The following is a 26,677-nucleotide window of genomic DNA, read 5'->3' as shown; positions in this document are numbered from 1 at the left end:
AACTATTCTTAAAACATGTTTTCATTTTTTATTTTTTTTGGTTATGTGTCTAACCGGTCTTCTATAATATTATATTGTCTTGTATTGACCTATAGTCTATGATTTAATTAAAATATGATTTAATTGAATACTTTATTCACAACCTCCCGTAAATCCAGCGAATGGTTTGGTCCTTAGATCCTTTCTCTATGTGACGTTAAGATAAGTGTGACAATAAGATCAGACGATAAGATCAGTAATTAAAACTACCTAACTGTAACTGTCCCCACTTTCCGTTGTCCCTACTCTGTGTTGACTGGTTCTACTGCAGTGGTTTTCAACCTAATGGTCCATGGAACAGCTACATGTTATTCTTTTTAATTTCCGAAAATAATAACCGTTGTCCAAATTATTATTATGCAATTTCTACATTTCAGACATGCCCAGACTCTACTTTTGCTATTAAAATGTGCTTTAAAGCTGTAATATATTTAACTTTTAATGCAATACATTTCATAGTGTGGTCCTCGAGATATTCTGGCGTTTTTTTTGGTTGTCCCCGGAACAAAATAGGTTGGGAATTTCTCTCTGGCAAGTTTAGCGCAGACTGGTCAAAGAGCGCCATCTTCTGCCTCTATATATATCGCTGATCCCCTTGACTATCCTTCACAATTGTATTCCGCTTGTGCTCAAGAGCAGTAGAGGTTTCATTCGATCCTGGCCGCTATAGCTGAAGAGCTCGAAATAACAGGGGCCTGGAAATGATCTCACTGGACTTCAATTTTAATGTTTTGACAAGAGACCTGTCACTTTATCTGGAAAATCAAGTGAAAGTTGGGCTTTTTGGATCTGGATCACTGTCATTGGTGCTCGGCTTCTGCGCAGCGTATGCCTACTATTATTTGATCTCTGTCGCGAAGGTAGGGGGTCATAGTGGCTTTTTTGAAGAAGTGTTATTTCATACTGCATACTGTAATCGCCAGTTGCGTTGTAATTCTTGGACCGTGCCATATAACGGTTGTGATGAGGGATATCGCTGGGGTTTTGCGCATCAACCCGGCTAAGCGGCTGCATGGTTTGCTTAAGAGGCTGATCATTACAGCATATAACCTTTGAAAATTTGTGATAATGCACGTGTGATATAATGACATTTCTCTGTAGATGCCATATCATGTTCTACTGTCTAATTTAGCATTTGTCCTTTCATTATTTCTCATAGCCCTATAGATAGGCTACACATTCAGTAGCCGTTTATTGCAAGCTGCAGATATTTTATCCTGAGTCGTTTGTTGTTTAATATAAATCCCGATATTGTTGACTCCTTGTAGGCAATTGTTATTCAAGCTGTCAAGCATATTTATGTAATGTAAAGCAAATTCACGAATTCATGTTCGTTTAATTGAAATATTGGATTTTCCTAACTAATTAAACACTTTGGGATAGGATAACATTTGGACATATTGATGTTAAATCACACTCTACAAACTGGTATACATTTTATATTCTATTTTTGTTAAACACGTTTATAGATTAAAGGCATATACAGTGGATATAAAAAGTCTACACACCCCTGATAAAATGCCAGGTTTTTGTGAGGTGAAAGAATGAGATGAAGATAAATCATGTCAGAATTTTTCCACTTTTAATGTGACCTATAATGTGAACAATTCAACTGAAAAACAAAATGTGCTGTAATAAAATCAAAAGGTGCTTCAACAAAGTATTAGTTTAAGGGTGTGCACACTTATGCAACCAGGTTATTGTGAGTTTTTTATTTTCCCCCTTCAAATATTTCAGTTTGTTTTTCAATTGAATTGTTCACATTATAGGTCACATTAAAGGTGGAAAAAGTTCTGACATTATTTATCTTTGTCACATTTTTTTACATCACAAGTACCTGGCATTTTAACAGGGGTGTGTATACATTTTATATCCACTGTATACTCCAACAGGACTTGTTTTATATTGTGATTATCTCTTATAATCCCAGGCAGTTACAATGATAACACTGTGTTTCGGTTCTTCTTATCAATCTCCTCATTTTTCAAGTGACTGCAGAACAGACCGAAAAAGTTCCTTAGTAATGTAGTTCACCAAGAATGACAATACACAAGGACACTAGAACTAGCAAATAAACCATACACAACAGTCAAATATTTATGAGACATAGAGAATTCTATGTTCTCTTTCAGTGAAACAAATTCTATGTGTTATCAAGGTCATTTCATTTTGTACATTTTGAATGAACATGAAGCCATATACTTATCAAGATTTTGTTGGTTCATGATTTCTACTGCAGAAGCCCCAACTGATATCTGGTGGTAAGAAGTTCTACCAGTTTCTGCGGGACCAATGTCCCGTGGTGTCGGAGACCTACTATCCGACCTTCTGGTGTTGGGAGAGCCGGATCCAAACGCTGCTCAGACCTTTCGTCACAGCTAAACCTGGAGTAAGCTACAGAAAGTAAGACTTCTAGAATCCTTTACAGAAATTATTGTAGAGTTCTTGTCAAATGAATTAAATAGCTGAATGAGTGACATTTGCCAAATGAATGTTAATAACTGGTTAATAAGCAAATAACTTTTATCTCAGAGTGAACAGGTATTACAGAGGAAAGGCCACGCAAGGTTTTCTTACATTTGAAGTTCATCTCTGCCATAACTGTTCACACCTGTTATTTCATAGAAGCTCAGTGTCTGGTAAAGTTCAAGGATCGAGCCTAGTGGCCTGGCAGTTCACCCCCTGCAGTGTTAGTTATCTACTCATCACCAACTACCATCAGTAACTAACGCACCTGCTGTCCAAACGCTAGGTAACGTGCTTTGGTTACTGCCCTAAGAATCACCTGGCCATGTGACCGGACAAGGAAAACCACTGGACCCTAATTAAAGAGTATGAGAATTTGTCTCCTTGCAAGTTCAGGTGTTTGGTCAAGGTAGAAAATCAAATTATTGACCATTGAACTCAATGGTTCTGTTTTCACTGTAGGCAACAGACATTTCAACTTACATTAAAGCGGTGGAATGTTCCCTGCCGTGTTAGAAACAGACTTTGCCTTCCTTCCGGAGTTGATTAAGCTTTAGCATTTGGTTTGATCATGTAAGTTCTTTTCATTCAGGTTTCACAATTTAAGACCAATCTACAGCCAAGATTTTGCAGTACAAAGGTGAAAGGAATCTTTTGTGTGATGGTAGTTGGTCAGGCCTCCGGGGCTAGTTTGTGCATTCCTCTAGAGATTAATGACCAGGGTTGTCCTAGGCCTCCTGCATTAATGAGGTGGATTGACATCAATTCGAAATGGTTGTGGTAGAGTATGCCAGAGTAATGTCATCATTTGTTCAGTGCCATCATTTATTATATACAAGTATGTTGACTAAGGAGCAACATCAAAACATTTTCAATGGCCAATCCCCAATTGAGGGAAAGCCTTTTCCTAAAATATATTATGCAGTACAATTGCTGAAATTGACACTGCAGGCAACTAACCACAAAATGGAACATTAGCCTGGACAGTCTAGCCGCCCAGTTATAAAATATGTCAATGAGATCTTAATAGTGACTTCGAAGGATGTCCTAGTACTAAGGGCATTCTAACTTTTTTCGCCTTGGTCTGACCACCCAATCAAGCAGCTACATGTCTCCCAATTCCAATAATGCACCATGGTAGCAGAAAGGTCTCACCCACCACCTGTCTCAGATCAAAGCCTGTGTTTGTGCCGGTGTGTATCTGTGTGCGTACGTGTGTTTAGCTGATGTCATTTACTGGAGGTTATTTGTCCTGAGGGACTAGAAAACCTTTTCTGTCCACAATTAAATCTACACTGGACTAAAGTGTAGTAATCACATTACAGAAATGAGAAAGGAACCTCTGATCAAGACATTTTGACATTTTGAGCCATCATGGAATGTTGCGCAGAATTGGACAGAGATCCTGTCCAGGTTTCTCTCAACTGTCTGGGACTGTCGGAGTGAAATTCCACTCTCTCTCTGTCTCTCACTCTACTCATTTGAATCAGGGATTAGCATGTCTGTCAAAGAGGTGTCCTCCTGTTCCTGTTCTGTGGCTTGGATCACAGCCCTAGTCCCTGCCCTATTTTAGACTCTAAAGGTGAAATAAGTCAACATTCTGTCAGAAATTATAACTATTATCCAGCTATAATAAAGGAAAATATTTTTCATGATGGTTTCATATGTTCCCTTTTAGTCTGAAGTAAAATTTCTTCTAATCCTACATACTTAATCCTTTTGTGTACATAATTTCTGATTATCCTTCTTCAGCGTTGATTCCTGTCCATGACTAGAATTCACAATGAATGCTGTGGAATACAGGTTAACATGGAAGTAAAAATGTCAGTGTTGCTAAAGTATTTGTAGTGTTGCTAAAGTATCTGGTTCACATTATGGAATATATTGTGCAATAGTCTAGAGGTTATATGAAATAAAATGTATGTGCTTGAGAAATATACTGTATGGTGAAGCAAACCTGAAGCAAATTTCACCCACCATTTAGATTTAAATGTAGCTTTCTCTTATGCCAACGTTAGTTTCAAATCAAATAATTCCATGTCTGCTGCCTTTTGTTAAAATAAACTTTTACAAACCTAGCCAATTCCATGATGTGGGGTGGAACTGATCAACTCTGATGCTGCACTCTGCTGCAGTGTGAGTTAGACAAGAACACGCATCTGTTTCACATAGCCTAATGAAACACTTGGTACGAGAACCTCAAGTACCATAATCCTCCAATGAATAAAAAATGTGTGTCATGGTATACTCGTCACCACAGAATGTACCTTTAAGTGCGTGTTTAATGCTGGAGTGGTTAGAAAATTTTATGGAATGGAAATTTGACAGTCAAGGGCCACAAAGCCAGTCTGGTTTGTCCAGCCATGTTGGTGTAGTCTCCTAGTCGCTTGGTTGGTGGGCAGTTGTGGGATTGGTTGGTGGGCGGGTCGTGGGATTGGTTGGTGAGCGGATCGATGGACTGGTTGGTGCACGTGTTGTAGGACTGGTTGGTAGACAGGTCATGGGAGATGGGCTGCGCTGGCATTCATTAACCCCAGCTAACAACATAGACTTGACCAAACTAGACATTGACACACTCTAAAAATCCACTACTGCATGTAGGGATCTCCCTATTAATGTAGTTCTGGGACTGACACTAGCTGATCTGATGACCCTTATCCAACAGATGCTGTTATGGGAACTATCGTATATAGAGATGCTTTCCCTATCGTTCGTTATGGAGGTTCCACAAGCATTGAACTCCAAAAATATTTGTACAGTGACAATTGTCTCTGTGTTTCAGCACTTTGGATTTAAAATGATACAACAACCATGAGGTTAAAGTACCGAATGAAAGCTTTAATATGAGGGTATTTCCACCCATAACAGATGGACAATTTAGAAATGACAGCATCTGAGGAACATAGTCCCTCCAGTAATTGGACAGATTAACATGATTTACCATCAAGTGGTCATGCGTAGTGCTTGGTTGCATATAATTTGCATGTAATGATTGCCGGAAGTCAGTTATCCAAGGACATCACCAGCCACTGGGTATCTTCCCTGGTGATGCCCTGCCAGGCCTGTACTGGGTATCTTCCCTGTTGATGCCCTGCCAGGCCTGTGATGTAGCCATCTTCAGTTCCTGATTCTTCAGCCTATAGCCTTCAGTCATGTCCTTAGCATGTGTAAATCATTGGTCAGGTGATTGAATTGGCCAGTCAAGAGTCCTCCATTTTTTTCACCTGGGCTCCAAATTAAAAGGTCCATGATACCTTTTTCCAGGACTCTGCAGGTGCTTTTTGGCCATCCTGTTTTAATTTGTGTTTTTGCCCATTGAAGTCCACCTTTTGTATATGGGCTGGTGAAGTCCTCTGAGGAGAGTAGTAACTCACATTCTTTGGTCATAAACTTGCCATTCTGGAGCTCACCAGTGCTTTCTTTTTCCCTTTCCTTACAATGTGACTGTATTCCCTTTGACAAACGTAGTGATGGTTCTAAAATGTGCTTCTTGTACCTACAACTTAAGGGGGACTTCTACTGGGGAATGAACAATGCCTCTATGATGTATCTTGGTTTTAGGTTTAGTAAGACAGCATTGTCATGTACAAGACTGTGTAGATACTTAAAAAGAATTCTGATTTATGATCATCTAGGCCTGTTTATTCAAACAGCAAAGCATCATGTGTAAGAGCCAGAAGATTCTATTAGAATCTGTATTTACACAACATCTGCATTCTGCAGTGAGCTTTTGCTTTACTGAACATTTTGTAAGAACGCTGCAATGCAGAAACCTTCATGCAGAGTGTTTATCTTTGTGCGTGTTTGCTTGCATGCAGGAGGATGTGTGTATGAGCTAAAAAAGAAAAGTCTAGTAGCATATACACTACTGTCCAAATGTTTGGGGTCAATGTCCTTGTATATTGTCTAAGAAATGTCCTTGTATTTTGTGAAAACATACATGAAATTAGTTTAAAAAGGAAATTTAGCCAAATGAAATATAGTAATTGACATAGTTAGAAATAATGATTTTTAATCTGAAGAGATTTCAACCCATGCTTACTGAAGCATCTCCCACAAGTTTTATTGGCTTGATGGGCACTTCTTACATTACATACAGTCAAGCTGCTCCCACAACAGCTCAATAGGTTTGAGATCTAGTGACTGTGCTGGCCACTCCATTATCAACAGAATACCAGCTGACTGCTTCTTTCCTAAATAGTTCTTGCATAGTTTGGAGCTGTGCTTTGGGTCATTGTCCTGTTGTAGGAGAAAATAGTCTCCAATGAAGCACCATCCACAGGGTATGTTATAGCATTGCAAAATGGAGTGATAGCCTTCCTTCTTCAAGATCCCTTTAATCCTGTACAAATCTCCCAATATACCAGCACCAAAGCAGCCCCAGACCATCATATTGCCTCCACCATGCTTGACAGATGGCATCAAATAATCCTCTAGTGTCTTTTCATTTGGTCTGCATTGCATGAATGTATCCAGTGCCAGTCTGAGATATGTCTTTCTCTTTGCAACTCTGCCCAGAAAGCCCAGTCCCATAGTCACCTCTTCACTGTTGATGTCAAGACTGGTGTTTTGCAAGTACTATTTAATGAAGCTTCCAGTTGAGGAACTGTGATGTGTCTGTTTCTCAAACTAGTCATTCTAATGTATTTGTCCACTTGCACAGTCATCCACCAGGGCCTCCCATTCCTGTTTCTATTTTGGTTAGAGACAGTTTGCTTTGTTCTATGAAGGGAATAGTACACAGCGCTGTGAGCAATCTTCAGTTAACATTTTTTGCATGGAATAGCCTTCTTTTCTCAAAACAAGAATAGACTGATGAGTTTCAAAATAAACGTATTTGTTTCTGGTCATTTTGAGCCTGTAATCGAAGTCACAATCCGATGCTTCAGAAACTCAACTATTCTTAAGAAGGCCAATATTATTGCTTCTTTAGCACAACCGTTTTCAACAATGCTAACATAATTGCAAAAGGGTTTTGTAGTGATCACATAGCCTTTAAAATGATTAACTTGGGTTAGCAAACAACATGCTATTGGAACACAGGAGTGATGGTTGCTGATAATGGGCCTCTGTACGCCCATGTACAGTGGGGAGAACAAGTATTTGACACACTGCCGATTTTGCAGGTTTTCCTACTTACAAAGCGTGTAAAGGTCTGTAATTCTTATCATAGGTACTCTTCAACTGTGAGAGACGGAATCTAAAACAAGAATCAAATTGTATGATTTTTAAATAATTAATTTGCATTTTATTGCATGACATAAGTATTTGATCACCTACCAACCAGTAAGAATTCCGGCTCTCACAGACCTGTTAGTTTTTCTTTAAGAAGCCCTCCTGTTCTCCACTCATTACCTGTATTAACTGCACCTGTTTGAACCTGTTCGTTACCTGTATAAAAGACACACACACACTCAATAAAACAGACTCCAACCTCTCCACAATGGCCAAGACCAGAGAGATGTGTAAGGACATCAGGGATACAATTGTAGACCTGCACAAGGCTGGGATGGGCTACAGGACAAGAGGCAAGCAGCTTGGTGAGAAGGCAACAACTGTTGGCGCAATTATTATGGAAGAAGTTCACGCAGGGTCCCCCTGCTCAAGCCAGTGCATGTCCAGGCCCGTCTGAAGTTTGCCAATGACCATCTGGATGATCCAGAGGAGGAATGGGAGAAGGTCATGTGGTGTGATGAGACATAAATAGAGCTTTTTGGTCTAAACTCCACTCGCCGTGTTTGGAGGATGAAGAAGGATGAGTACAACCCCAAGAACACCATCCCAACCGTGAAGCATGGAGGTGGAAACATCATTCTTTGGGGATGCTTTTGTGCAAAGGGGACAGGACGACTGCACCGTATTGAGGGGAGGATGGATGGGGCCATATATCACGAGATCTTGGCCAACAACCTCCTTCCCTCAGTAAGAGCACTGAAGATGGGTCGTGGCCCGTCCAGCATGGCAACGACCCGAAACACACAGCCAGGGCAACTAAGGAGTGGCTCTGTAAGAAGCATCTCAAGGCTCTGGAGTGGCCTAGCCAGTCTCCAGACCTGAACCCAATAGAAAATCTTTGGAGGGAGCTGAAAGTCCGTATTGCCCAGCGACAGCCACGAAACCTGAAGGATCTGGAGAAGGTCTGTATGGAGGAGTGGGCCAAAATCCCTGCTGCAGTGTGTACAAACCTGGTCAATAACTACAGGAAACATATGATCTCTGTAATTGCAAACAAAGGTTTCTGTACCAAATATTTAGTTTTGCTTTTCTGATGTATCAAATACTTATGTCATGCAATAAAATGCAAATTAATTACTTAAAAATCATACAATGTGATTTTCTGGATTTTTTATTTACATTCCGTCACTCACAGTTGAAGAGTACCTATGATAAAAATGACAGACTTCTACATGCTTTGTAATTGGGAAAACCTGCAAAATCGGCAGTGTATCAAATACTTGTTCCCCCCACTGTAGATATTCCATAGAAAATCAGTCATTTCCAATAGCAATAGTCATTTACAACATTGACAATGCCTCCACTGTATTTCTGATCCATTTTATGTTATTTTAATGGACATAAAATTTGCTTTGTGACCCCAAACCTTTGAACAGTAGTGTATTTGAAGCAATTAAGCAAGGCAGTATAGATACGACCACTGCATTGTGTGTGTGTGTGTGATTACGTATGTAAATGTTTTTTGCAGTGGCCCTCTACCCTGATGGTCATGTGTCTCTTTGCAGTGAGCTCATTAGAGCTGCAGACGGAGGGCAGATCTCTCTGGATTGGTTTGATAACGATGACAGCACCTCCCACCCCAACGTAGCCACGCGGCCCACTGTCCTGCTTCTCCCAGGCCTGACTGGTACAAGCAGAGAGTCCTACATCCTCCACATGGTCCAACAGAGCAGGGAGTTGGGATACAGGTGGGTGGTCCATGCTAGAGGTGCAGGACAGTAATGCACATGGCACAATTTATTTATTAAAATGATTGTTCCATTTATTACTGTGTTTCAGGGCTACTGTGAACACAATGTTCTGTTAACACTTGTTCACGTGCCAATATATTTTAGAACGTTCCATTTCAAAAGTCCAAATTTGTCCCTTGGCATTGCACACATCAGGACTTGACTGTACTTACAAACGCATTTGTACATTGTGTTTTCAAAAAAACTGTGTACGAATGGATTAAGGTTACTTGAGGTAAGCAGCTGCTGAAAGAGAGATGCTAGCAAAGCTCTCAGCAGGCAGAGCTTTGGAAAGAAAAGGCTGAATGTTGCACAAGCACTAAGAAATGCAGAGGGAGGCAGTTTTCTCTCCTTCAAAATGCCCCTCTGTGTTTTGTGTTCTCCGCACTAATTCTTTGAAACGGAGCAGTTTCCAGACAGGAAAGGAGGGCGGGAGCAGACCTACTCAGCATCTTCCTGGCCAGCTCTCACCAAAAGGCCTGGTCTGCTGGCTTCATCAATTACAGCTTACTGGTACAAGCTTAGCAGCTTAGCTTAGCCCAACCACCTTCCCTTATGCAGCAGGAAGCAAGTGTTCATTACTACACCCTCTGCCCTGCTCTCTTCCTAATCTACAGTATGACTACACCCAACTGCTAAGTTTAACAGAAAGAGACAGCTCTCAGTCTCTCAGATAACAGATGACTAGAGAGAGGTTTCTGCTCCTGCTGTTCACTACTAATAGAAGTACACATGTGTCTGTTTACATATCTTGCCTCGTTCACTTTTCAGTACTGTAAAAGTATATCTCTTAATATCTTGTTTTTGTGACAGCATTTTCTTTGAGCAATGCAGTGCACCTGGATGATTAGCATAATCATGACACAGTCTGGAAACCTGCTTTCACCTAGGAACATTATCTTAGTAGCTGCATAAGCATTCATCTTGTAGTTTCAGAAGTGGGGAAACTATAGTTTCACACAAGGAATGCAACACAAAAAAGGAAATTATTCAATAGGTTAAGTAACAGTTTTCTTTGTTTTTCAGATGTGTGGTTTTCAACAATAGAGGGGTGTCTGGTGAAACTCTTTTGGTAAGAATTGACTGTAAGGTGCAAAAATATTTGCATTCATACTGTTTATATTTTATATTTACGCTCACAACATCCTTTTGGCAGAGTACTTTCCATTCAATGTGCATACTTTTTCATTCATTGTCACTGGTGCTTTTTACACCCATAGTTTGTAGACCATAGTGTGTAACCCATAGTGTATAATCCAAAGTTTGTAACCTACATTGTGTAACACTTGGTGTATTGTGTAACCCAATAGGGGCCTACCCAGACAGTATGCAAACAGACCAGAGTATTTTGTTACATAGCAGGGATTAATGACCAGTGGGTGCTGCTAAATTAACCTTTCCTGTTCGCTTGCCAGGATTTTCTTTTTCTATGGTCAGGAAAAAACAGTTCTTTCTCTCGCACTACACTACACATACTCTCACACCTAAACTATATTTCAGGTAGAAATTATCATGCAATATCCTGTGTGGTTCTTTGTGGTCTGTATTTGTCTGTCGGTACGTACTCTGTTACCATATTCTCCATTTGAACTGAGGAAGTGGTAAGATGCCATTTAAGAGATGCAATTATTATTTTGGAAAATGCAACAATATCAGCCAAATCTTACACTGATTCTTATGTCATGCCATAGTTTATGAGAAGTGTCAAAATATATCTAATTTGCTATTTGAGGTCAACGCTCTCATAATTAATTAGTACATGTGAATAAAATCGAAGAACTTTCCAGTGTTGAAAGTTCTTAGATTTCTCCATTTATTTTTGGCTCTGTGTCAAAATCGACGTTTTGTTACATTATAAGGAGAGAAAGCACCAGTGATTTCAGCAATGTCAAACAACTTGGTCGACCAAGGGTGACTGATAAGGAACACTCTCAAGGAGGGAGACATTTATGTGTCAGATGCAGAACAGTACACCAGCAGAACTTCAGAGGGTACATCAAAAATACCAAGTACCAAAAATAACTTGTAAAGTTCTGGAACAAACATCTGGAGATAATGTTATTGCTTTGGCATGTATGGGTACAACTGAGACTGGCTCACTTGTCTTCATTGATATTGTGACTGCTGATGGCCGCAGAATGTTGATTTCTGATGTGTACTAAAGCTGTTCATCACGTCAATGACACCAAAACACATTGTCATAGCTACCAAGGAGTTTATTGCCAGACATTGTGTAGTTCTGTGTAAATAAGGTACTAAACTAAAACTGAAAGTTTTCGCTTTACCCCATAGTCAATGTAAAATTTTTAATCCGATGGGTAAATAAACATAAAAAAATAGAAACTGTCTAAATACATTTGTGGTTAACTGTACAATGATTTATGCACTACTATTGGTGGTGAAAATAAGGATTTATCCTCCTTCCACTATCATTGAGGAATTGAGCTGAAGTTTTATGCAAATGACGATGCATTTATACGCCTTTGTGATTGCTTTCTCTGTGGCTAGTTTAGTCTCAATAGTGTGCATTGTTTAAATAGGGCACAGTGTTTGGAATGAATGTCCTACTGTGAGAAATGTCCTCTGCTCTGCCACAACCAGGGCTATTGGCCTAATTCCACAAAGACCCCCCAACACACACACCAGTAGTGTCTTAGCCTTAGTTAAACTCCAAGTATTAGCTCTTAAAGCTAATGTAATTCTGCTAGTCTCAAACCACCTTCATAAAAGTAGACCCCTGGAAAGTATACTTTATTAATGAAACATATTTTTTAATAAAGGCAACCCAAATTATTCATAGGATAATCTCACAACACATGTTTTTAACATTGAAACCAGTTATGAAATAGAAATAAATACAATTTCCTTATGCAGAAAATAGTACACCTCTACGATTATCATCTCACGAAATGGCTAAAATTAGAATCAGGTGCAACAAAACAGGTGCAAATGATAAGAAAATCATTTGAGAGTAACTTGGGAGCGTCCAGCCTTCAAAAGAGATTAGAAAATTGTTCTGCCTTGGTCTTAACCATATGATTGTTTGGTAACAACATGCCAAAATCAAAAGACCTCTCTGAATCCCTCATAAAAAAGGTTATTGTTGCTTATAAGTCTGGGATTACAAGGTCATTTCCAAGCAATTTGAAGTACATTATTCAACTGTCAAACAGATCTGCAAATTGAGAAACCTCAAGACTAATGGCAATTTACATAAGACAGGTTGTCCCACAAAGTTCAGCCCCAGAGCTGACCAGAAGATGATCTTGGACGTCTCTAAGAACTCCATTGTAACATCTAGGGATTTGACAGGTCTCTCTTTGTCTGTTAGAAAGAGACTGCATATATGGCCTACATGGAAAGTCAGGAAGTAAGAATATGAAGAAAGATGAACGGAGCAAAGTAAAAAAAGACCCTTGATGAAAACCTGCTCCAGAGCACTCAGTAATTCAGACTGGGGCGAAGCTTCAATTTTCAAAAGCAGAGAGGAATGGGAGAAACTTCCCAAATACAGGTGTGCCAACCTTTTAGCATCAAGAAGTGAAAAGGTCTGAATACTTATATAAATATAATATTTCTGGGGGATTTTAAAATGTGTAAGACTGAGAATGAAAAATCAATTCAATACATTTTAGGATAAGGCTGCAATGTAACAAAATGTGGAAGAAGTGAAGGGGTCTGAATACTTTCCAATTCCATTGTTCATTAAGATAAGCTATTATCAAAAATTATGACGTTTTATTTTGTGTTTTACATTTGTGAACAATTGCTGCATTATTTTCACATTCTTATAGTTGCTGATTTCACAAATCTTTTTTTTTTAATACAGTACTTTTCTTTTAACAATATGTAAGATGTCACAAAAGATGTCACAAAAAAATCACAGAAAATAAGGCCATGTAATCCTTTGTAAAATATCTGTCAGTAACAGTATCAGTAGTCCTTTACTCAAACATAGGCTACGAAGACACAGCAGGGAGTATGGCTGCTGGGAAAACAAATGATATCGCTCAGGCTGAGGTTTTGCATGAATATTGATGAGGAAAAGTGCTGGTAGTCCCAGTTTGCAGCCAGAGAGAAAGACACCACGTCTGACTGAGAAATAGGCTGCGTTAAATGGACTTAAAACTCTGTGATGGTGATGTCAGAGATTATAAGTTATAAAACCTACATCATCCCAAGGTTATTTTAAATCTAGTCAGGTATTAGTACTTTAGTGGGTTTAGGTACAATGTGGAGCAGTTGCAAAGTTTAATTTGTTAGAAAAACACTTGCATTAATCGATGGTGCTATGTTCGTGATGAATTGATGCTGCAGACCATTAGTGGAAAGAAGCTTTCCAGCAACAGGCTCCTTGCATCTATTCATCGCTTGTGATAAATAGATGCTGTGATCTACGTACTTATTCTGCTCTTAAATGGTGTTGTACCTCCTCCTGTTGCTGCTGCTGTACTTTGAATAGTACTTGATCCTGAGTCAGACAGTTGTAATGCCAGAGCTTTTTGGATGAAAACACACAGTTGCCTTGGGAAAGTATTCAGTTACTTCTCTTTCGCCGCATCTTGTTGTGTTATAGATTAAATTCATATTTGATGACATTTTTAGGAATTTGTTGCCAATTTTTCAAAAATTCAAACTGAAATCTCTCATGTACATACGTTTTGGACCCTTTATTCAGTACTTTGTAGAGGGGCCTTTGGCAGCAATCACAGCTTTTTCTTGGGTAGGCCTCTACCAGCTTTGCGCATCTGGATTTAGCAGTTTCTCCAGTTCTTCCTTTCACATCTTCTAAAAATCAGTCAGTTTGGATGGGGAGCCTCAGTGGACTTCAATGTTCAGGTCTCCCCACAGATGTTCGATCAGATTCAAGTCCTTGTGCCGGAGCCACTCAATGGCCACTCAAACTGTAAAAAACCTTGGCGTTACCCTTGACCCTGACCTCTCCTTTGAGGAACATATAAAATATGTCTCAAGAGTTGCTTATTTTCATCTTCGAAACATCGCAAAAATTAGAAACTTTCTATCAAAAACTGATGCAGAAAAATTAATCCACGCTTTCGTTACTTCTAGATTAGATTACTGCAATGCTCTTCTCTCTGGTTATCCAGACAAATAAATAAACTTGAATTAGTGCTGCACACGGCTGCTAGAATCCTAACTAGAACAAAAAAATTTGAACACATTACTCCTGTCCTGGCGTCCTTACATTGGCTGCCTGTTAGGGTTAGGGCTGATTTTAAGGTTTTACTCTTAACCTATAAATCAATACATGGACTTGCTCCTACTTACCTGGCTGAAATGATCCAGCCATACATACCTACACGTAACCTTAGATCGCAAGCTGCAGGCCTTTTAATTGTACCTAGAATTTCTAAACAAACAGTTGGCGGCAGGGCCTTTTCTCATAGAGCTCCACTCCTGTGGAATGATCTGCCAATTAAGGTTAGAAATGCAAACTCAGTGCAAACTTTCAAGTGTCTACTAAAAACTCATCTCTACAGCACGGTTTATAATTAGGTGTAGCCTGGCCCGGGGGCGTGAAGGTGACCAGTAGGCTTGATACTGTCCACCCTTGCTGTCTTGCCAGGTGGGCTCTCGTCGCCACTGGGATGCCCTCCCTCCAATGCCTTTCGGGGGAAGAGTCATTGGCTTGTTGTTGACTCTCTGTTGCGCACTTGTGCAATTGGGCTGTACGCCGCTAGCAATACTCGGCCCTCATTCAGGGGGGTTGCGGTTGGTGGGTGTCCCTTTGGTTGATGCCTGGCAATGTGGTTGGATTGATTTCCTGCCTGTTGGGCCCTGTCCGGGGCCTCCCCCGGGTAGGGCCACAGTGTCACCGGACCCCCCCGTCTCAGTTCCAAGGTGTTACGCTGCTATATTATTGTGCTGGGGGATATGAGGGATGTACTACTAACTTTTCTCAGTTTCCTCCAGTTTTAAATTTTAGAAGGAGATGAGGTCCTGGTCCACACCTGCGGATTACCTGGTTTGGGGGGCCCGTTGCTGTCCCTGTCCTTGTCCACCTGGTCATACTTCTGACCTAGTCTAAATTCAAATAGACTCTGGATTTAGCCCAGAGAAATGTATTTATTATTCCAATTGGACTCTTAATATCTCACCCGGCACAGCCAGAAGAGGACTGGTCACCCCTCTGAGCCTGGGTCCTCTCTAGGTTTCTTCCTAAAATTCGACCTTAGGGAGTTTTTCCTAGCCACTGAAATTCAACACTACTGTTGTTTGCTCCTTGGGGTTTAAGGCCGGGTGTCTCTGTAAAGCACTTTGTGACAACTGCTGTTGTAAAAAGGGCTTTATAAATAAATTTGATTGATTATGAATAAATTTGATTGAATGGTTGTCTTGGCTGTGTGCTTCAGGTCGTTGTCATGCTGAAAGATGAATCTTCGCCCCAGTCAGATTGTGTGTGCTCTGTATCTGATTTTCTTCAAGGAACACTGTATTTTTTGTTCATCCTTTCCTCAGTCCTGACCTGTCACCCACTTCATGCAGCTAATTTGTACCCCATTGCATGATGCTCCCACCACCGTGCTTTAGAGTGGGAATTGTTGTTAGCCATGTGATGAGGGGTAGCTTGTTTGCACCAGATGTAGTGCTTGGCATTCAGGCCTAATAGTTTTATTTTGGCTTCCATCTAGCCCAATTACCATAAAGGCCTGATTGATTGAATGCTGCAGAGATGATTGTCCTTCTGACAGGTTGTCCTATCTCTGCTAAGAGGAACTTTGAAGTTCTGTTAGACTGGCCAGGCGACCAGCTCTAGAAAGAATCTTGGTGGTTCCAAACTTGAATCTTCCACTGGTTAAATCCAATGATTTCCTGAAGATATCTCAAGGATGATCAAAGGACATAAGATGCATCTGACCACAATTTGGAGGGTCATGGCAAAGGGCATGCATACTTATGTAAATTAGATAGTTTCGTTTTTATTTTTCAGATTTGCTGAAGTTTCTAAAAATGTGTTTTCCCTTTGTCAATATGGGATATTGTTTGTAGATTCACAGACAATTTGGTTTGTCAATTATAATTTAAGTCTTCAGCACAACATGTGGAGAAAGTGAAGATGTCTGAATATGTTCCAAAGGCCATGCATAGTGATGCTGTGCGCACACATTCACTTAAAACCCATCATATATGCTACTACAGCTGCTCTTGTTTACCTAACCACAACTACCTCCAACTATATGTACATAAAAATAAAAGCTATACGCACACCACCCCGGGTCTGGTACTCTGGTAATAATCAGCTTACTGCTATTCACAGCATTCTTTTTATGTATTCCTTGTTATTTATATTGCTTATATTAATACCTTTTTATGGAACAAATACCCATTGGTTTTATTTGATATGGGCTCATTGCGCGCCTTGTTTTATCGCAAGCACTGTCGTGTACGGATGTTTGTGTGCCTGTGAGCGCATGAGGGTGCGAAAGCTTTCATTGACAGTACTTTATGTACCAGACCTGACTATGGGGGGCCCATACCTCTGTGTTCATATGCGGCGCAGGCAGATAGTACACAATACACACAAACACATTCACACACACTGGAAAAGCACACAGTGAACTCTTCTTATCTCTGTGTGCCACCAGACTCCTAGAACATACTGCGCAGCCAACACAGAGGACCTAGAGGCTGTCATCGAACACGTCAGGAGGACCAATGAGGACGCCCCTCTTATGGCCGCTGGAGTTTCCATGGGCGGGTATGTCAGTGTACAGTGGTTACAGTAATGTCATTGTTTGCCTATGTTATTATTATTGTTTTCCTGCCTTCTGCTTTCCCAAATACAAACCTAATGTTATTATCTTAGGACATTTGTAGCACTATGAATTTAAGGGTGTTTCGTAATTATTTTCTCTAGTTTCACAACCAGAGTTCTGGGTGCAAAGTTGGCGTTTGCGTCAAAAGGGACGATCTGAACAGGTTCCACGGCTAAATATGTTGTTGCTTTGATTTACTGTGTTTTACTTTGTTGTCATCAACTCTATTCTCCAGAAGGGCATGGATGTTCTTATCAAAAATGTAAGTCGTAGAGTTACCCTTGGCCAAGGTTGTCAAACATACAGCCAAACGGGTGTCTAGTGGTTTGAGTGAAAAACGTAAACATGTTTCTTATGATTTTTCTTTGGGGAGAAGTGGGTGTAGAGACTTCAAAATAGCTAAAACAGATTGAAACTGTATATACATCAAAGTGGGTCTATAGACATGCCGTTTTATTTTCTTTGAGTTGATAACCATCACTAAAAATACAGCTAGAAAGCCAGGGTACATTAAGAAGCCCAGAAACTAAGAATAAATATGTGGACAGTGAAACATTTCTAGTGCAGCACCCCAGACCTTGTTGAGGGCTAAATTAATTTGACATCCAGTACCTCTCAACTGACATACTGCCTTACAAAGGGAGAGCACAGTACCATAACAAACATTCACCACACATAACAAACATTATGATTTGATTTGCCTACCTTTGCCATGTACAGAAATATCATAAAATCTAATATTTATAAATAGCTGTTAATCTAGCCTTGGTTATAGTAGCCTAGAGAAAGAACAAAAAGTGCAGTATATAACCTACACTCACCTAAAGGATTATTAGGAACACCTGTTCAATTTCTCATTAATGCAATTATCTAATCAACCAAGCACATGGCAGTTGCTTCAATGCATGGTTGTTGGTGCCAGACGGGCTGGTCTGAGTATTTCACAATCTGCTCAGTTACTGGGATTTTCACGCACAACCATTTCTAGGGTTTACAAAGAATGGTGTGAAAAGGGAAAAACATCCAGTATGCGGCAGTCCTGTGGGCGAAAATGCCTTGTTGATGCTAGAGGTCAGAGGAGAATGGGCCGACTGATTCAAGCTGATAGAAGAGCAACTGACTGAAATAACCACTTGTTACAACCGAGGTATGCAGCAAAGCATTTGTGAAGCCACAACACGCACAACCTTGAGGCGGATGGGCTACAACGGCAGAAGACCCCACCGGGTACCACCCATCTCCACTACAAATAGGAAAAAGAGACTACAATTTGCACGAGCTCACCAAAATTGGACAGTTGAAGACTGGAAGAATGTTGTCTGGTCTGATGAGTCTCGATTTCTGTTGAGACATTCAGATGGTAGAGTCAGAATTTGGCGTAAACAGAATGAGAACATGGATCCATCATGCCTTGTTACCACTGTGCAGGCTGGTGGTGGTGGTGTAATGGTGTGGGGGATGTTTTCTTGGCACACTTTAGGCCCCTTAGTGCCAATTGGGCATCGTTTAAATGCCACGGCCTACCTGAGCATTGTTTCTGACCATGTCCATCCCTTTATGACCACCATGTACCCATCCTCTGATGGCTACTTCCAGCAGGATAATGCACCATGTCACAAAGCTCGAATCATTTCAAATTGGTTTCTTGAACATGACAATGAGTTCACTGTACTGAAATGGCCCCCACAGTCACCAGATCTCAACCCATGAATCTCAATGAATCGCGCGTAGGTGAAGCCAGCGATGAACTTGCATTTGTCCACTGGTCAATTCATGTTGGACAAAAGCGCGTGCATCGCGCAAATTGGACAGATTTTTTCTTCTAAAAAGACCTAGCCGCTTGCAAATTCTCTTTAAAGTTTGTATGCTAATTATAATTCTGTCATAATTAGCTAAAGTTGATAGTATTTCTTTGTTACTGAAAGAAAGTCTATAATATACCTTGACTAATTGATCCAACTCTGCCATGTCCTCTATCAGTAGGCTATGCAATGCACACTGATTGAATGCGTTATTCTCTACATTTAATTTCGATTTTTATTCTCGATATTTAATGAGTTTATACTCAAGATTGTATTTCAAATTTTTCTCTAAATATAAAAAGTTTTTTCTCGAAACACAACGACTTTATTCTCGATATTTAATTAGTTTATTCTCAAGATTGTATTTCGACTTCTTTTCTCGAAATTTAACGAGTTTAATCTTGCATTATAATGACTTTAATGTCGAGATGGTTTTATTTTTTTTATTATTGCTTGGCACTAATCCTCTTCCGTAGATGCACCTGCAATTTGGCAGACAATTTTTTTCCTTTGGAACTCTGTTTAATGCCTCATGTTGCTTTGAAAACTCAAATGTCAAAGTGATAATTGTCAGACATCTTTTATACTTTACCTGACACATATTTACAGCTGATTGCCAATCAACCTAATGTGACCTCTGCAGCCACATTTGTAATTGTGATTTGGTTACTTCAAAGTAACAGTCCATTTCCATGTGGTGTTTCTGTTATTTTGTCTGTCCCCTGGATATTGTGGTTGAATTTCTTCCTATGTTTTCAATGGATGACTCATAATTTGGTTTTGTTTAAATCGGTGTGTACAAATTGGGTGTGCTATAAAGGGTCAACCCAGTAAAGGCATTATAGCACAGTATTGACTCTCACTCCCAAGCCATGATAGATCTTTTAGTTAGTAAATCCATGATGCCATGTGACCAAGTTGTGCTGCCCAGTAATAGGATTTAAGGTTAGGAAGGTCAAGTACACCCAATTCTTTTGACAGCTGTAGCTTTTTGTAAGTTATACAAGCCTTCTTATTTTGCCATAAAAAGTGTCCTACTGCTTTATTCAGGCTACTAAAGGCTTTAAACAGGAAATTTAACAGGAATCATTGATGACAGAAAAAGCTATCTCTGTACAAATATATTTTTCATAGAAGAATCCAGATCTGCTGGAGACCTGCATAATGTTTCCCATAGTCTGACATAACATTCTCACCAAGCATGCTTGTATCAGTCCACTTAAAAGGGTAGTTGTCTTGGATACATGTGGATGCATAACCAAAAATCATAATTGCTGTGGTTTTCCTAACAATCTTTTTATAGCCTGACTTGGTTTTAAATCATGAAACAGAAAGAAAGCAGATGTTACTGCAATATAACCTCTGAATAGAATATTTCTAAATGTGTTTATAGGCCAGAAAATAATATTCACATATTATGCACATATGGGCCATGTGTGTAATGAATGGATAATTCATGCCATAACCAAACACTAAAACCAGCTTTTGGTTGGTCTGAAATATCCCTGCCAGCCCAGCCTGAATTATTATTATTTTAACCCCTCCCATCTGAACGATAGCAAGCTATAAGCAAGCTATAAGACAGATCAGTTACTTATCTTTGCACACAAGAGTTTTAGTATAACAGGTCAAAATTGACAGAAAATGTTTCTGACACTAGTGCGATGTTAATGCTAACCCCAAAATAGAGTTCGTAATCTCCTAGTTTAACACAGATAAATGAAGAGTAAAACATTTTCTCAATCCTTCTCTGCTACCTCCTCTTCATTCCACAACACGCCATCTTCCCTGACATCCCTCCAACGTCTTCTCCTCATCTTTTCCCCACCACCTCCCTCTCCCTCTCTGGCCCTTCTTTGTAATCCCAGGATGATGCTGGCCAACTACCTCGGGAGGAAGGGCCGTGCGACGTGTCTGAAGGGGGTGGTGGTGTTCTCGGCAGGCTGGGATGTGTTTGAGTGCACAGCGTCTCTGGAGAAACCTCTGGACCGTTTCCTCTTTAACTCTTACCTCACCAGCTGTCTGCAGGCGGGTGTCGACAGGTGGGCGGGGCCTGTTTCTAGAGTCACAGTTGGGGTGGGGACTTGTCCTGCTCGTAGCTGGTCATTGCATTGAGCTACATTGTTTAGCCTTTAAGTGATTAGTACCCAACCCCAGTAGTTGGTTTGGATGTATATGTCCCTCTTGGTCTTCTTCTTTGGGGAACCTGGACATATTTTCTATTCTGTACTATAATGGCATTGTCGTTGGATATAAAAGCACACCCACACACTTCCCTACTTTCTGCTTCCACAACTTTTTCTCTTCTCCAGACACAAATCTGTCCTTGAGAAGAGTTACGACATTGATCATGTGATGAAGGTAAAACGCATAACCATGTTAATGACCTCCTTTAAATAGAAATGCAGCAAATGTATTTTAGTGAGGTCCTTATGGCCCTCTTGGACTATTGCCAGCACTAACGCTGTCACCTTATCGTTGAACTTTGTCTTAATCCCTCGGCAGGCCAAGACCATCCGAGAGTTTGATGAGAGGTTCACGTCGATTATGTTTGGCTACCGCACCAATGACGACTACTACCATGATGCCAGTCCCGTCCATAGACTCAAATCTGTGCAGGTGCCAATGCTGTGCCTGAATGCTGCAGATGATGTCTTCTCTCCTCGTCACGGTGAGAAAACCTGGGGGGGGCTCAGATTAAATCACCAATTTCTGTTATTATTTGTTTTAGAATTCAGACCCCCTTCACTTTTTTCACATTTTGTTATTTTACACCCTTAATCTGAAATGGATTAAAAACTAAAACATTTTTGCTTTCATTTTTCTCCCCAATAATGTAATATCCCATTTGTGATTAGTGCTATGCTTCATCACAGCAACTGCCAAAAGATCAGTGTTAATTGTGGCACAATTTTCTATTTAATCTCAGTCAAGTTTTAGGCAATTTCTTTCAATTGAAAAATTATTTAGTCTAGTTATTGTCAACATGATTAAAACACTGAGCCATTTTGATCAACAAAATGCCTTTACATTTTAGTCACATTTTAGTAAAATCAAATGTTATGCCTCATTAACTTATAGTAAACATACAGTATTTGTCATGATATCTTAATCACTTTGTAAACATGTACAGGGTAAATAACAATAACTGGCAAGTGCTAGCTTAACCCATAGCATAAATCATAACGCAATAGAGTAGTCAACACAGACATTAACACAGACAAACTAAATGACAAGTTGACAAACACAGAAATATTTCTTCCATTTCTTCTATTTTGGACTTTTTGAAAGGAGGAAGTGGTGTTTTTAGAAATGCTTCAGAATGTGTGAGTAACTGATATGCAGCCTACTTTGAAAGGCATACCACTGCCTAGTTCTGTCAGAAGTAACAGATCATTATAAAACAATTTTAGGCCTTGCAGATAAAACCGCAGGCCCTGTGGGTAATGAGTCATCCTGTTTCACCCTTTTGCCAGAAATAACCTAATGGCCACATTTTGACATGAAACATGCCAAACGTTTCCTCTTTCTTAATATTAATAGAGATATTGGGTGTGCATTTCACAGTTAATCAATGATGCAAATGAGCCACTCCAGCTTGTTAGATATGGCTATTGTTCTCCTCCAATATTTATTTATGTCATTTTCACATCATTATTATTTGTGATGCATACTGTAGAGCTCAAACAGAACTGCTTCAACTGTGTGATCAGTTTGAGGGATTTTCAATGTACAACCCACTTTAAATCTTGCTCAGCATTTCTGTTAGATTAAGATCTGGGCTTTGACTCAGCCATTCTACAATGTCCCGTTTCTTATTTTTTATCCAGTCGGTTGTGGATTTGCTCAAGTGTTTTCAATAATTGTCCTGCTGAAAGATCCATTTTGCAGTTCAGCTTCAGCCTTCAGCTGCAGATGGCTTCTGTTCTCCTCCTGTATTCTCTGGTGCAGTTCAGCTTCAGCCTTATGACAGATGGCATCAGTTCTCCTCATGTATTCTCTGGTACATTGTGGAATTGATTGTTAACTCAAAGATGACCAAGAGGCCAGGCGCAGAGGCAGAAAAGTATTTCCGTGTGGAGTCAAATCTAATCTACTCTGTAGGGCTTGGTGTACATGAACACTGCTTGATTATTAGATCATCAACAGTGTTTCTGGTGTCCTATTCTCCTCAGCCATTCCAGTGGAGGCGGTGAAGCAGAACCCTAACCTAGCCCTCCTCATCACCTGCCACGGCGGCCATATTGGTTTTCTGGAAGGCCTGTGGCCACGACAGAGCACCTACATGGACCGCGTGTTCAAGCAGTTTGCCAAGGCTGTCATAGAACAGGGCAGTGACCTCAATGACCTTTCCAGCTAGTGGGACTAGTTTGACCCCTTATTCTTCATCTACTCCTAAAATCTTCCCTTCATTCCTTCGTTTCCTACCTCCCTCACCACAAGCAAAAAAGATCACATTTCTTTTGAAGGGCACATCCTGTCCAATTACAATATTTGTCTATCCATTCATGTGTTCATTCATATGTTAATTAATATAAGATATGTGTATAGCAATTATACAGCATCATATCATGCTTACTTGAAAAAGTGAATGCAACTGCTCTTGTCCACATCGAAAATATGAGAATGTTCACATTAGTTGTGCTAGCTAAAGTAGTATGTGGCATGAATAACTTCAGCTGTCTCCTTCCATCCATCTGTGTTTTCAAACAGCAAATCTTGTAGGATTTTAGTCCTCAGGGATTTTTTTTTTTTTTTACATATTACCTGTCTGTCTATCTACCTGTCTGTCTGTCAAAGGTTTGTTATGAATGTGAATGGAATATGTTAAAGATCCTATAGACCTATCAGAAATTATATGACCTAATCTCTGGTGACAGATGGCTAGCTGCTATTGTAGTGAGAAATTTGGTTCTGGGTTCCAAGATGCTACCTTTACCTTACCTAACACATCAAAGACTATAGTATTTATGTTTTCTTGAATTGTTCTGCACGCACTTTTAATCACACATTCTTTCTTTATGCACAATGAATAGCTCTAACAGATGACTGTAATATTATTGGAATAATTCATTGTTAATAATAAGGAATGTGAAATTGCACTATATTACTTTAAACAAACCATGCCTCATCTAATTCCTTCTAGCAAATGCACTTGATTTCAATAGCTTTTAATATGTAAGTAGGTATACCCGATAGGCCTAATAAATGAATATACAAATACCATAGAGATATTGTATTCCACTTATGTTGAGGACACAAACACATCTTAGTTACTTTTTGACAGTATTTTAACCTAGTTGTAGGTTATAGGCTGAGCATGTCAACCCTGAAACCTCATGTTAGAATGAAGGTGCTAGGTAAAGTGATGTGTATGATGTACAGGAAAGCAGTTTGTGTTACGATAAGATGGGCTAGATAGGATGTATTCATAGCCTCTCTTTTGACTGAGATGAATGTATCATCAATGAGGCTGGTTGCCAGATTGGTTCTGGTGTAGACAAAATGACGTTTTCCATGTGTGAGTAGCACCAGATCTGGCAACCAGACCGTCAATGCGCTGGTTTAGACAATGCGTACAATGGTATAATGGCACCCTTTTCCGTTATAGTGCACGTTCTTGTCCAGAAGGTAATGGGCCTACTCCAAAAGCATTGCACTATGAAGGGAATGGGGTTTCGTATCATACACATGTATGACTTTATTCCTGTGGAATTTGTATGTTTCTTTATTGTGCTCGGTGGCCATTAAGTAGCATGTGCTGCATTATCACGGCGTTATCACGTCCTGAACCTTACGACTAATAACACCACATCGCAATTAGTAGCACAAAGGACATATTCTGTTAGTCATTAAATTTAATTTTATATTTTTAAAAAAGTGTTCTGTTTAACATGCCCAGCAATAATATTTTAAAATAAAATGTTGTAGTAAAAGTACTGCTACATGCACATGTTTCAACATGAAGTGTATTATGCTGTATTTAATAAATTATTAAATGGATCTTACTGCAGTGCATTTGTCTCCTGTCTCATCTCTCTCAGTTGACTCAGCCTACATATATTGACTTCAAAGGTTTTCTATCCAATGCAGCTTCATGTGTGCATACATTTCTTTCACATCCTAATCCAGGATGTGCATACATTTCTTTCACATCCTAATCCAGGATGTGCATACATTTCTTTCACATCCTAATCCAGGATGTGCATACATTTCTTTCACAGAAATGTTGCGCATTTCCTTCCCCTCTTCGAGTAACATCTTTGCAGAAGACAGGAGAACAGCAGCAGTGTTCCACCATAACCTTGCCAGAGAACAGCTGTATAGCTTATCATATAACCAACCCATCAGGAGCTGCACAATCAGGTCACTAGGTTATGAAACAGCTGTCACGCAATGCCACACTCACAGTTCTTAGTTGGATGGATTTGGTCCCCTCGCTGTCATTGGCTGTCCTAGTGTAATGTTTCCACAGGACCCGGGTTCAAAGAGTGTTACTCTCACTGGCCGATAATCCTCAACGAACGCACGCATGTGCACACACACACAGGCATGCATGCATGCACACACACACACACACACACACACACACACACACACACACACACCCACACACACACACACACACACACACAGAGTAATCTTCCAGATAGCTGGGTGTTGGTTTCAGCTAAATGGTTCAGAAGGCTAGGAGTGAGTCATTAGGGTACTAGCAGCTGCAGGGTTTTTCTGTGGCTCACAATTCATCCGGATGGTTATGATAGTTGTGTAACTGCAACAATACCCCAAGGACACATCTCACATCAGGAATCTATTTGACCTACATTGTATTGACTAGACATGCACGCACACACACACGCACGCACACACACACACACACACAAACACACACACATACAAACCTATGCACACACAGCCATGGATGCACGCGCAAACATACCAGGTCACTAGGTTTGATTACTAGTGTTTCATTAATAATTATGTCAGAGGTTTAATACTTTCATTATCTGGAAAGTGCATGGTTAGATTATATACAATATTGCCAGATTCAGATAAAGATTGGCCTGAGGGCTGAACTAATGAAAATCCGTATGAGTGCTCTAGGGATTTAGGCAAGGGCCTTGTGACGATGTTTTACAAAGACAAAAGTAAAACAAAGAGGAGGGTGCTGTTCCTGGATGGAATTGGTGTTACGAGTACTGAGGACATCCAGACTTACTGCACAGACATTCCTGGAAGATCAGTTGTGTAAACCATTCTCCCTGTTCTCATTCCCTTGTTTATCACAGAATAAACACTCGGTCCTGGAGCTTCAGTAGTCCCACGCAGGATGGATTTCTGTGAACTCCTGTTTTTCCAATGAAACATACAATAAAACATATCTGTTTCAGACCAAGTTAAAAGGTGCCCAGATGTTGCTGATAACAGACAGCTATTAATATGCCTTAGGAGGTGTGTTTTAAATTTTAGCTAAACAGATCATGTTACAGCAACCTGTCAGTCAATGACAGTCGATAATGGCACACAACCACTGGCTGATACATGTAATGTCTAAGATGGGGAATGAAACTGAAGTGTGATATTATGATATGGTCAATTTGGTCAGCTGCTTATATGTACATGCAAA

General features: G+C 40.0%; 1 protein-coding gene across 1 annotated transcript; it reads left to right on the top strand.

The window, feature by feature from the left end:
- Positions 1-639: 639 nt before the first annotated feature.
- abhd3 (abhydrolase domain containing 3, phospholipase) lies at positions 640-25,066 on the top strand. Its single transcript, XM_010886501.3, has 9 exons — positions 640-899; positions 2,279-2,442; positions 9,246-9,428; positions 10,497-10,542; positions 17,078-17,190; positions 20,919-21,092; positions 21,363-21,411; positions 21,556-21,721; positions 23,226-25,066. Exons 1-9 carry the CDS (start codon positions 741-743, stop codon positions 23,408-23,410), a joined length of 1,239 nt encoding a protein of 412 aa, XP_010884803.1. The 5' UTR covers positions 640-740; the 3' UTR covers positions 23,411-25,066.
- Positions 25,067-26,677: the final 1,611 nt, after the last annotated feature.

The sequence above is a fragment of the Esox lucius genome, chromosome 3 (genome assembly GCF_011004845.1).
Source record: "Esox lucius isolate fEsoLuc1 chromosome 3, fEsoLuc1.pri, whole genome shotgun sequence".
In the NCBI taxonomy this organism is placed as follows: Eukaryota; Metazoa; Chordata; class Actinopteri; order Esociformes; family Esocidae; genus Esox; species Esox lucius.
The sequence above is the reverse complement of the archived record's forward strand: the minus strand, read 5'-3'. Positions and strand labels throughout refer to the sequence as shown.

What these genes read in the sequence shown, in the direction of transcription:
- abhd3 (XM_010886501.3), top strand. Translation starts at nt 741, where the DNA reads ATGATCTCACTGGACTTCAATTTTAATGTTTTGACAAGAGACCTGTCA. An exon ending in CCTGGAGTAAGCTACAGAAA is followed by an intron (nt 2,443 to 9,245) that starts GTAAGACTTCTA and finishes GTCTCTTTGCAG; the next exon opens with TGAGCTCATTAGAGCTGCAG. An exon ending in GCTGGAGTTTCCATGGGCGG is followed by an intron (nt 17,191 to 20,918) that starts GTATGTCAGTGT and finishes TTGTAATCCCAG; the next exon opens with GATGATGCTGGCCAACTACC.